Genomic DNA, 12,078 nt, shown 5'->3' with positions numbered 1-12,078 from the left:
CCAAAAAATAATTTGTTCTGTTAATAAATTTTTTACTCAAACCACCCAAGGACCGGCTAGGACCCCTGGGACATATGTTTGACACCCCTGCATTAGACTGTGAACACTATCACTACAGAGCCCTACACAACATCATAATGACATTGTCTGTAAAACAAGCCCATCTGTGAAACAATATCTATTTTATTAATATAATGACTAATGTATAAAACACAACCTGACCAATAAGCCTTGGAAATGTTAAAGCGTGTAGCCACATAAATGATACGGGTATCTGCATCTACCACTGATGCACGACCCCTTACCTTCCCCCCTCCGGGCTGGTACTTCATGTTGTCCGTGGAGCCGATCTTGGAGCGCACATTGCGAATGTCTGGTGCGGGGGCTGTGCCTGGGCGGGAGGTGGTACGCGTGGCGTTGGCACTGCCCGTGGTGGTGGGGGTGGGACGGGGGACGCGGGGCACAGCCGGCTTCTTCTCTGATACTGTGGAGGAGGAGGAGGGGGCAGGTTTGGTGGTGGAGGGGCGGACACGGGGGGTGGCGCTGGTGGTGCTAGCTATAGAGCTGCGGGTGGTGCTGGTCCGGGGCCGGGTGGAGTCTGCTAGAACGGAGGGAGGAGGAGGAGAAAAGAGGACAATCAACAACCAGGTAATGAAGCCGTTTAGATGCTAAAATACTTCAACTCAGTTCAGAGAAATTATATAGACCTGCTCTCTTCGCTACTCTTACTATTCTGTGATTAAGATCAGGTGATGGTTAATATGCTATTAGCAACCATTTGAAAAACCGTTTTGGGAACATACATCAGGCAGGTATCCTTTCTGCTCTGTAGCAACATAAACCCCAGTATGCACTGCAAAGTTTATTATCCCACTTCCCAAATGTCTAACGGACATCACGTGATGAACTAAATGTACCCTGCCGAGGACTTAAGTCTTAGATCCGTCCAATCCGTCCTGAAAGAGTCTTATTTCTGAGCAGAAAGACATGCTTGGATCAGAAAATCATCCCCTCTTTATGCGTATAGTAACGGGCTTCTGCCTGCGTTGCTGGTTATGCAACGTTGAGACGTAGTGGCAGTGTCAGCAGCTCATGTCAACAGTAGGGGAGTGTAATCCTCAGAGTGTGCTGTGTTGAGCTTTTTACACTCTGCTGCTTTCTTCTCTCTCGACGACTTCAACACTTTGTCCCGGTCTACATGCTTCATCTGTGTGTTCCTGCATGACACTGTCACTCTTCATTTCCTGTCTCTCTCTGCCCCCAATCCCTCAACTGGTGTTACAGTACTGTGGCTGTCTGGCTGAAGGACTGGCGCTGGAGGAGATAAGAGAGAAAATGGGGGGGGGGGGGGGGGGGGGGGCGAAGAGGAGAGAGGAGGAGTGTTTCTGTACCTGTTGTTGACTTCAGAGTGCTGGGCTTCTTGTCCTCTCCTGGCTTGCTGTCAGTCTTTGATGCTGAGAGGCAGAACAGAAGAGATCAGAGTTCAACCTGTTGCTCCCTGCTATTGTCTTGTCAAAGTTTGTTTGGCAAAGCAGTGGAGTCACGTTGTGGAATACAGAAACAGTTTGGTACTCTGCTGGCTAGACGTCAGACACTTTGAATCACCAAAACAATAGGGCATGGTGTGTGTGTGTTTGTGTGTACGCGTGTTCAAAAATGTGTAAGTGTGTAGCATAGCGACTCACCCTGAGGGCGTCTGGTTGCAGGTGCGCTGCCGGCAGTGCGGGATGCGAGGGGCGTGCGGGTCACCGTGGCTGGTTTACTGGTTGCCGTGGTGACAGTGCCGTTTTTGGGGGCAGCAATACGAGCCGTGGAGGCGGCGGTGGCCTTTGGCACTAGAGGACGCCTCTCTGTGGTCGTCTGGAGGGAGAGACACACAGGGAATGGGAGACGTTGGGTAAACAGATACATAAGGGAGGGAAGGATGGAGCTGCACTATTCAGTTACAGATAATGGAGTAATGGAGTTTAATAACAAATTAAAGGTTGAATGTACACCATAGCGCTCTCATAAACTGAAGCTGTGGCAAAGAACCTCTTTGTTGCGTAATGTTACATTCCTTACTAAAAAGGAACATTGGATAATGTTATATTTATAAAACCACTTGCCTATCTAGTATTCGATGTACAACAAAAACATCAGCAAATCCTCATATAGTAATTGCTATCATATCTCTCTCATTGCCATCTGGCTAGCCTGTACTGAATCCTCTGCAATCATATCCAAGCAGGACATTCAAGGGCCAGGCTCCATGGTGTCTAAAAGTATTCCCTCAATGCACTGCTCTATAGGGCATTTTCACAACAGAGTGGGCACGCTAGATTGCCTCACCCCTCGTGTGTTGTTTAGCCAAAAAAGAGGAGTAATTTAATTTACAAGCGATAATGTCACTGACCACTGACTGTAGTAAAACAGGCAACCACTAGAGGGCAATGGCAGATAATTCCTGCCTGGAGTGTGTATGGAACTCCAAGTTCACGCTAACAACTATGGGCCATCACATACACTGAGTATAGATCACATTAGGAACACCTTTCTAATATTGAGTTGCATCCCCTCTTTTGCCCTCAGAACAGCCTCCATTCATTGGGGTTTGGACTCCAGAAAGTGCCGAAAGTGTTCCACAGGGATGCTGGCCCATGTTGACACCAATGCTTCCCATAGTTGTGTCAAGTTGGTTGGATGCCCTTTGGGTGGTGGACCACTCATGGTGCACACAGGAAACTGTTGAGCGTGCAAAACCCAGCAGCGTTACAGTTCTTGACACAAACCGGTGTGCCTGGCACCTACTACCCATACCCCGGTCAAAGGCACTTAAATATTTTGTGTTGCGCATTCACCCTTTGAATCACCCATGTCGCAATTGGCTCAAGGCTTAAAAATCCTTATTTCACCTGTTACCTCCCCTTCATCTAAACTGATTGAAGTGGATTTAACAAGTGACATCAATAAGGGATCATAGCCTTCACCTGGTTTCCCCTGGTCAGTCTATGTTCTGGAAAGAGCAGGTGTTCTTAATGTTTTGTATACTCAGTGTACAACAGTGGCCATTATCATACATACGGGGCTGGTGATAGTCCAGACCTTTTTCCAACCAACCAGTAACACACCTGATTAATTGAACTAACCAAAGTCAACTACTGTTACTTCACAGGCCCACTTATATACAGTGTATGGCAAGATCTGGCTCTGAATCAACACCAGATATAACCTCAGAGTGCACAGTTCAGATTAGCATTATCAAACGAAGGCTCCAGCCAATCTTGTCCAGGAAGCCTTTCGAATGTGTCGCATCGGAACTTGAAGGCAACAGAATCCTCAAGCAGGTACACTGTTGATAGGTCTCAACATAGTGTGTGTTGCCTTGGCGCTGATGTAAGGATTGTACTAGGAACCAGGGATATAAAGAGAATGCCAATGCGCTGTGTGTCTGATTTCCCCATGCATAGATACACCGCGCCGTCTCCTCATTCATTCCCTCTCTCATTCAAACGTGTCTTGCGATCTCTCGAGTCGCCCGCTCTTTTGACCTAGACTGTATACTGTACTCCAATATTAAACAGCAGTGTAATATGTAGTTATTGGTTAGAATGTCAGCCCTGAGATTGGAAGGTTGGGAGTGCCATCCTTGGCCGAGACATACCAAGGGACTGTAAAAACGGGGACCTGATCCATCACTGCTTAGCACTAAGACAGATATGGGGTAAGGCTCTGCGATAGACTAGCGTCCTGTCCAGGGGGTGTACTTGCACATCAAGCTGCCTTCCGCTACAGAAACAGGAGATGGGCTCCAATACCCGTGCAAGGCTACTTAATATGTAATTAATGGCAAATACACCCGCAGGCTGTACATCATGTACATTGTAGTATGTATCTGCAGTGCTGACGGCTGAAGGTGAGAGACTTAGGTGTGGTGAGGGAAGCCTTGAGCGACTGATGCTTGGCCCTGGTTCTCTCTAGTAATTGCCAAGGGAGGAGTGATGAATGCTGGCTGCACCTCCTCTGGCCCCCTACCCTCCAGCCCGACCTTCCCTCTATTTTCTTTTATTCTTTAAAATCTGTTATTTTACCGGGTAAGTTGACTGAACACGTTCTCATTTGCAGCAACGACCTGGGGAATAGTTACAGGGGAGAGGAGGGGGGGGTGAATGAGCCAATTGTAAACTGGGGATTATTAGGTGACCGTGATGGTTTGAGGGCCAGATTGGGAATTTAGCCAGGACACCGGGGTTAACACCCCTACTCTTATGATAAGTGCCATGGGATCTTTAATGACCTCAGAGAGTCAGGACACCCGTTTAACGTCCCATCCGAAAGACGGCACCCTACACAGGGCGATGTCCCCAATCACTGCCCTGGGGCATGATTGAACCCTCTATGAACCCTGTACTGAGTAATCCTGCCACTCAGCACCTGGGACACAAGGGCTTACTAGGAGACATGTTTAGAAGGTGGATACATTACAGGCAGATTAGGCTCCGAGCAGCACCACTGTAGTCAGACAGGGCCTTTGTCTATAGCTCCTGTGGAAATTAACATAGTAGCTGAACTAACACTTATGCTAAACAGAACTGAACCTGCTCCTTCTTCTGATCAGCAAGATGATGAATCGGAGGTTGAAAGAAATGCCATGGGAGAAGAAGAAAGTAGTAGGTACTTCTCCCGACACAGAGAGACACCACACAGGGGTGGCTATGGAGGTGGAGGGGACTGCGGCTGTCCCTAAAGCAGGGCAGGGCCACTCACCTTGGGCTTGACCTCACGTGGCGCAGTGGTGGAGGCGGTGGCTGCGGATGTGGGTCGGCTGACTGTGGACGAAGGCCGCTTGGGGCCAGCAGTGGGGGTAGGGGCCTTGGGCACGGGCGTTTTTTTGTTGAGGAGGGTGGCTGAGGTGGTGGTGGAAGTGGAGGAAGGGGTGGGGCGTTTGGGGGCGGCAGCACCAGGGGATGCTGCCGAGCTCGGCCGCGGCTTAGCGGCGCTCAGTTTGGTTGCCCCGGCGACAGGCTGCGAGATGGAACGCACACCAGACAAATGAAGAGCAAAACAAAGAACAAAGGCGAGAAAGAAAACAACAAAACACAAGATAGTAGCAGTAGCAGCAGGAGAAAGCAGCAGAAGCAGCCTTAATCATAATCAACAGAATATCAACAAATGGAACTGCCAGCTGAACAAAAACAACAACTCTATTCAGTTACATCAAGTTAAAATCAACACTATAACAACGAAGACCAACATCCTTTCCTTGTTCTTCATATTGATTATGACAGATATTACTTCATTCTGTTAACTTCAATAGTCCTATCTCACAACTATACGTGGATGTAAAAGTAGCAGTAGGAAAAGCGTTAGCAGCATGAGTGATGTATGATTTGATAATGTTCCTCTTTAAATCTAGACTGTGGCCTACCTTGGTCTTCTTGTCTGGACTGGGCAGGTCCTTGCTTGGTGCGGCACTGCTCCCATTGGTCGAGGGTTTACTTGCAGGTTTTTTGGCCTTATCAGCGGTCTCTGATTTCTTGTCCGTCTTTTTCTCAGGACTTTTCAGCTCTTTTTTCTCAGATTTCTCCACCTTAACCTGCTTGTTTAATTTCTGAGCCAGCTCTGTTTTCTCTGGCTTCTTATCCTCCTTCTCAACGTTGTCTTTGGGCTTCTCAACATTTTCTGTTTCTTTCTCACCTGTTACTGTTACCTTTCCAACATGATCTGTCTTCTCCTTGTCAGGCTGTGTTTCCATCTTGCCAGGCTGTGTTTCCATCTTGTCAGGCTGTGTTTCCATCTTGTCAGGCTGTGTTTCCATCTTGCCAGGCTGTGTTTCCATCTTGTCAGGCTGTGTTTCCATCTTGCCAGGCTGTGTTTCCATCTTGCCAGGCTGTGTTTCCATCTTGCCAGGCTGTGTTTCCATCTTGCCAGGCTGTGTTTCCATCTTGTCAAATGTGTCCAACTTCACCTCTATCTCCGGTTTCTCTGGGGTCTTCTCCATTTTTTCAATATTCTGTTCTGTCTCCTCAGGCTTTTTAACCTTGTCCATCTTCTCTACTTTGTCAGTTTTCTCTACCTTGTCTGTGTTGTCGCCCTTATCCATTTTATCCACCTTCTCTGGTTTTTCTTCTTTGTCTACCTTTTCTGCCGGCTCCAGCTTCTCCGTTTTCTCTGCCTTGTCCATTTGACCCATCTTCTCTCCTTTGTCCAGTGGTCCTGCATACGCCACCTTCACTGAAGCCTCAGTCTTCCCAGTCGAATCCTTCTTCTCCACTTTATCGAGCTTATCCAACATGTCAAATTGGTCCAACTTCTCAAAGTGGTCCATCGTCACCTCTTTCTCTGGTTTGTCCGTCTTCTCTGATTTGACTGTGTGAGAGAGAGAGAGAGAGAGAGAGAGAGAGAGAGAGAGAGAGAGAGAGAGAGAGAGAGAGAGAGAGAGAGAGAGAGAGAGCAAACAACATATTTTAGAATCATACCAATCATGTGAATGACATCATCATTAATACAAAGAACCAAATGCCTTGCTGACCTCAAGTACATCCACAGACAGGCCAGCGACCAAACCGGATGACATTAATGTCATTTGAAGTGATTAACCACTATACACACACACATACGATATCCTATAGTCCCAAGGTCATGCTCAAAGGCATGCAAAGATCAATCTCTGCTGAAGTTTGAACAAGTGAATCACCTTTGATAATGGAATGAATCAACAGTAGCTCAGGCTGATTACATTTTGGGACACACAGGGAAGGCTGGAGTGGAATTATCCTGTGGGCGAAGCCTGATTTAGAGATGGCCATTGACCCTGGCAATCAACCAACCAGCAGAGCTGAGGAAAAACCATAACCAATGACCATCTCTCAATACGGTCTACACAGACCGACAGTCAGGCAGACAGACCGACAGTCAGGCAGACAGACAGACAGACCGACAGCCAGGCAGACCGACATTCAGTCAGGCAGAACGACAGTCAGACAGACTGACATTCAGCCAGGCAGACATATCGACAGTCAGGCAGACAGACCGACATTCAGCCAGGCAGACAGATCGACAGTCAGGCAGACAAATGCACACACACACACACACACACACACACAATCTCTTCTGCATTCCAGAGACATGTATGCATACACCAACAAGATAAACACACAAACTCACTTCAATTTCATTTGGAATACATATTGCATTACTACATAGTGTCGCTTTGAACTCATTCCACCAACCCTACTGTATCTTGAAGTGTTTTGAGTAAAGCCAGAACAGACTCAACAGACAGAAAGTGGCAGTAGTTTATAAAGACCCTTTGGTCACCGCAAATGTGTGATGGTGCTTTGCTTGCCTAGTAAAGTATGGTTGTCTAGTAAAATATGGCCGTGAGAGTGTGGAAGGCCAGCCTGCCTGTCCTGCCGCATTAGACACTGAGCAGCTGTGGGCTGGACACACAGACATGGCAGCCTGAGGGGTGGACACAGCTAATTCACCATAGCATAGGCACCCAGAGATAGAGATGAGAGGCAGCCTATTAGCCTAGACAAAGCTCTGCGGCCTTGATACTTTCACTGAGTATAATAATAATCATCAAGAGGACAATAGTGACACAGTGTTCTAGCAAAGTGCAGTATGTGAAACACAAAACCCCACCTAATTCACTCTTTTCTCCCGGACATATCCCTGAAGCTCTGCCCCCTCCCATCCCTCTAGCTGGCAGCGCCGCCCCCTCTCCAGAGGCAGCTCATCCTTCACCTCCTCTCTCACTCCTGGGTGCCTCATTAGAGGGCAGGCCATCTGGGGTACTGGCCCGCTCCACACCAGAGGGCCCCAGGCCCTTAACCCTAATGTTCCCACAACGCCTCAAGCTCACACTGTAGGAATGATGCTCAGACCCAAAGTAGTAACTGACATTAGATGACATGGAAAGGACTAAAAGTATGTGGACACCTGCTTGTCGAACATCTCATTCCAAAATCATGGGTAATAATATGGAGTTGGTCCCCCCTTTGCTGCTATAACAGCCTCCACTCTTCTGGGAAGGCTTTCCACTAGATGTTGGAACATTGCTGCAGGGACTTGCTTCCATTCAGCCACAAGAACATTAGTGAGGACACTGATGTGGGGCGATTAGACCTGGCTCGCAGTCAGCGTTCCTATTCATCCCAAAGGTGTTCGATGGGGTTGGGGTCAGGGCTATGTGTAGGCCAATCAAGTTCTTCCACACCAATCTCGACAAACCATTTCTGTATGGACCTCGCTTTGTGCATGGGGTCATTATCATGCTGAAACAGGAAAGGCTTCCCCAAACTGTTGCCACAAAGTTGGAAGCACAGAATTGTCTAGCATGTCCTTGTATGCTGTAGCATTAAGATATCCCTTCACTCGAACTAAGGGGCCTAGCCAGAAAAACCGCCCCAGACCATTATTACTCCTCCACCAAACTTTACAGTTGGCATTCGGGCAAGTAGTGTTCCCCTGCCATCCACCAAAACCCAGATTAGTTGGTCAATGGCGGTGAGCTTTACACCACTCCAGCCAACACTTGGCATTGCGCATGGTGATATTAGCCTTGTGTGCGGCTGCTCGGCCATGGAAACCCATTTCATGAAGCTCCTGACGAACAGTTATTGTGCTGACGTTGCTTCCAGAGGCAGTTTGGAACTCAGTAGGGAGTGTTGCAACCAGGGACAGACAATTTTTATGCGTTATACGCTTCAGCACTCGGCGGTCCCATTCTGTGAGCTTGTGTGGCCTACCAGTATGCGATTGAGCCATTGTTGCTCCTAGAGGTTTCCAATAACAGCACTTACAGCTGACCAGGGCAGCTCTAGCAAGGCAGAAATTTGACTTACTGACTTGTTGGAAAGGTGGCATCCTATGACGGTGCCACGTTGAAAGTCACTGAGCCCTTCAGTAAGGCCATTCTACTGCCAATGTTTGTCTATGGCGATTGCATGGCTGCGTGCTCGATTTTATACACCTGTCAGCAATGGGTGTGGCTGAAATAGCCGAATCCAGTCATTTCAAGTGGTGTCCATATACTTTTGTGTATATATAGTGTAAATGTCAATGGATTGATTGGTAAAGCCATGACAATGACTAGACTGATGGTGCCCCCGGCTTTCAGTCCAGTTATAAGGAATGTCAATAGTCATTATTCTGTTTATTTTTACTATATTGATATAATGATATGGAGCTACAGGGATTATCACATTAAACAGCTGGAGAAGAGGACGGCCTAATGAAACCACTACACCACAAGATCGCAAAGTAGAAAATGCTCATTGGCTAAGCGCAAATAGCTCAGTCCTTTTTAAATAGAGCGGTATCTTCCTGGCTAAGTAACCAACTAAATCAATATTGTTCCAGAGATTTCTGGAGTTATACACCCATGCATAATATCTCAGCTCTGCAGTGTGTCAGCATCAACCCAGTTAAACTGTTAATCCACTAGTATAAACAACCCAAAATGAGGATTAGATATCGTAGACTTTCATATTTCCCCGCTATTAAGCATCTGCATTATTTGACCTTTGGATAATATTGCTGGGAGAAGTCCACTGAAAGTAGTGACTGTACAGCCTGTGGGAGTCTATTCAAAACAAAGGACAAATACCATAGAGCTATCACTATGGCCACATTCAACCCTTAATATCTAGAAACTGAGGAATCCTGTATCCTCCCATTAGCTTAAAAGTCTATTAGCTACACTGTGATGACAAATGGTGAAAAGGCTCTTTAGCAGTGTTAGCGATTCCGCTAACAATGCCTCCCTCACATCAGCATAAGTCAGAGTAAACCCCAGAGGAAGCAGGATACCCATTTACCACTGACCCTGCTTCAATTACTTCAGACCTAAATCCCTACCTTTGTATAATACATTTTCAAGTGTTTTGTCTAAGCACCCAAATGAGAGATTGGAGAGGGCAAAGGGGGGGCATACATAACTGTGTACAGTGCTCCACAAACTTCAGAAGGGAGGAGAACAGTGGACAACCAGAGAACCCAATAGGTGGACTAATATAATGAAGCCACAAAACAAAGTGCTTACCCAAATCCAGTCAGGCTACAGGACAAGACAAAGGGAATGGAAGGAGGCAAGGCACAACAACACCAGGCTTCGTCTCTGTAGTCCACAGCTTTAACAGACTTAATAAATCATATATAAACTGGATATCTTAATTAGCTAAGACATTGGAGATCCAATAGACTTCTACTGACCCCAAACCCATTATTTGGTTGATTTATGAAGCAGTATGAAGAGCCACCCTCAAAACAACCTCATCAACTGTGCTCCCACTCTTCTCTCTTTCCCAGCCTGAGAAAGCCTGTGAGAAGCTTTAGCACGGTGGATTTTCAAGCTACATTCACAAGGTAATTATGGATTAGCCGGTGAATACCAACAAAGGTGATATGCAGAGTACTCCGAGAGCGCTGGGACCTATAAAGCCAACATACTCAAACAACCTCAACAGCCAGCTTTGTGTCTCAGTCTCCCCACCACTGAGCAGCAGGGCTAAATGTAAACAATCAGCCATTTTGAACCCTCCAGTAGAAGGGAATTAATACATCATGAATGGAGCATCTGATTAGAAGCATTCATCACTCTTAGGGCCTATGACGCTGATATCATTGGGAGGGAAGACATTTTCTGGAGATATGATGACATTGTGGCGGTCACCCGTGAATCCATTATATCTATCCCAATAAATCTCACAGACAGCCGCCTGGCACCCTCATCTCTCATTTCAGTTAGCCAACTAACACAGTGGGAGACAACTCTGTCTTTTCTATGCTGGGTCAGTTCATTAGACCACACATTAGCATAGACACAATTCAAGCTCTGTTAAGGTGGCTAAACAGCCTTTAAACCACTTTTATGGTCTTTTTAATTAAGAGTTTTTTTTATGGGAGAAAAACATGACAGCGATAAGACACCATCTCCACATGGATGTTGAGACCATCGGATTGCTTCTTACATTTTCAGAGTGGCATCAGATAAGGAAAAACCCTCACTGCTCCAACACTAACACTCAAAACTACCAATGAAACTCCTTCCGAAGAAGTTTCAAGTAACTGTCCAGTGAAAATCTAATTTTAAAAGTTTATATTCTGTTAACTCATAACCAAATAATGTTGTTGACTTATCCTATACTCGTATTTGTGGCCAAAGCATAAATTGGAGAAGAAAAAAAAACACTTCAAAAACACCACAAACTTGTATCTCAAACAGACGTTTAAAAAATGCTTGCCATTTCCTCATAGAGGATGATGTTATCCTCCAGAAGAGGATGAGCTGGCCAGCTGGCCAATCAGCAGTCTAGTTACTTGAATATTTTTAATGACTGGTATTTGACCACACCTTTCTGTTGTTGGTGTACGCCCACACCATACCAACACATACACAGAGCTGCTTTTTAACATACATAATTACAATTTTTTGGGAAGGACAATTATTTCACTCATATTGCAATGAATTATAAGTCATATTTCATAGATATCTGGAAACACTGGACAGTTACTTTAAAACAGGCATAACCTGACAATTTTCTTGGGTATTTCCCTCTGGTTCCTCAGATGACAAAATCAATCCTCGAGGCGAACGTAGCCTTATTAAAAGACAGTCATTACCTCCAGCCTCACCCGGAATCCGCTACGAGGCAGAATCGTTGACAACGTATTTGTGCCTTCCAAAGGAACGATCCTCCTTAGTGACTATTCTCCACACGTCAAAGAAGCTGCTGGCCGCCTATAGAATGTTTGGAGTGATTTAGTGAAAGTGGATGCCATTGTGTTTCACTGTATTTAACTGTCAGAAAACGGAGACTTTCTTTGTTCATGTTAAGCTGCTCACTTGGTGTGTGGCTCAGGAACGGATCTCGTCACCACAACGGCTTGTATCCAACAAGGCAACTTCAAAGGCAGAAATAAACAACAAAACCCAGGCTATTAATCAAAGTTTTTTTCATACAGTGTCAGGTTGGACAGGCAGCTTTTGGAAGGACTTAGGCATTACCTACTGTAGACTGGCGTGACACCTGACATGTACACACAAGGATGATCCACATTGACCATGGAAACACTTACGGGGTCCTCTGG

General features: G+C 46.2%; 1 protein-coding gene across 14 annotated transcripts in view; it reads right to left on the bottom strand.

Annotated features, from left to right (window-relative positions):
• The window catches only part of LOC109899362 (microtubule-associated protein 4), a 125,139-nt gene that overhangs the window by 16,276 nt on the left and 96,785 nt on the right, over nt 1-12,078 (bottom strand). For 8 of the 14 annotated variants that reach the window (XM_031836149.1, XM_031836151.1, XM_031836154.1 and 5 more), the window contains 5 exons: nt 5,408-6,348; nt 4,747-5,004; nt 1,686-1,860; nt 1,392-1,454; nt 306-601 (listed from right to left, as the gene is read on the bottom strand). In XM_031836149.1, the coding sequence (XP_031692009.1) occupies nt 306-601; nt 1,392-1,454; nt 1,686-1,860; nt 4,747-5,004; nt 5,408-6,348 (1,733 nt within the window). The remainder of the gene's footprint in view (nt 1-305; nt 602-1,391; nt 1,455-1,685; nt 1,861-4,746; nt 5,005-5,407; nt 6,349-12,078) is intronic. The other 6 variants (XM_031836150.1, XM_031836156.1, XM_031836157.1 and 3 more) reach the window with 3 other exon arrangements.

Source organism: Oncorhynchus kisutch, linkage group LG11 (assembly GCF_002021735.2).
Source record: "Oncorhynchus kisutch isolate 150728-3 linkage group LG11, Okis_V2, whole genome shotgun sequence".
In the NCBI taxonomy this organism is placed as follows: Eukaryota; Metazoa; Chordata; class Actinopteri; order Salmoniformes; family Salmonidae; genus Oncorhynchus; species Oncorhynchus kisutch.
The sequence above is the reverse complement of the archived record's forward strand: the minus strand, read 5'-3'. Positions and strand labels throughout refer to the sequence as shown.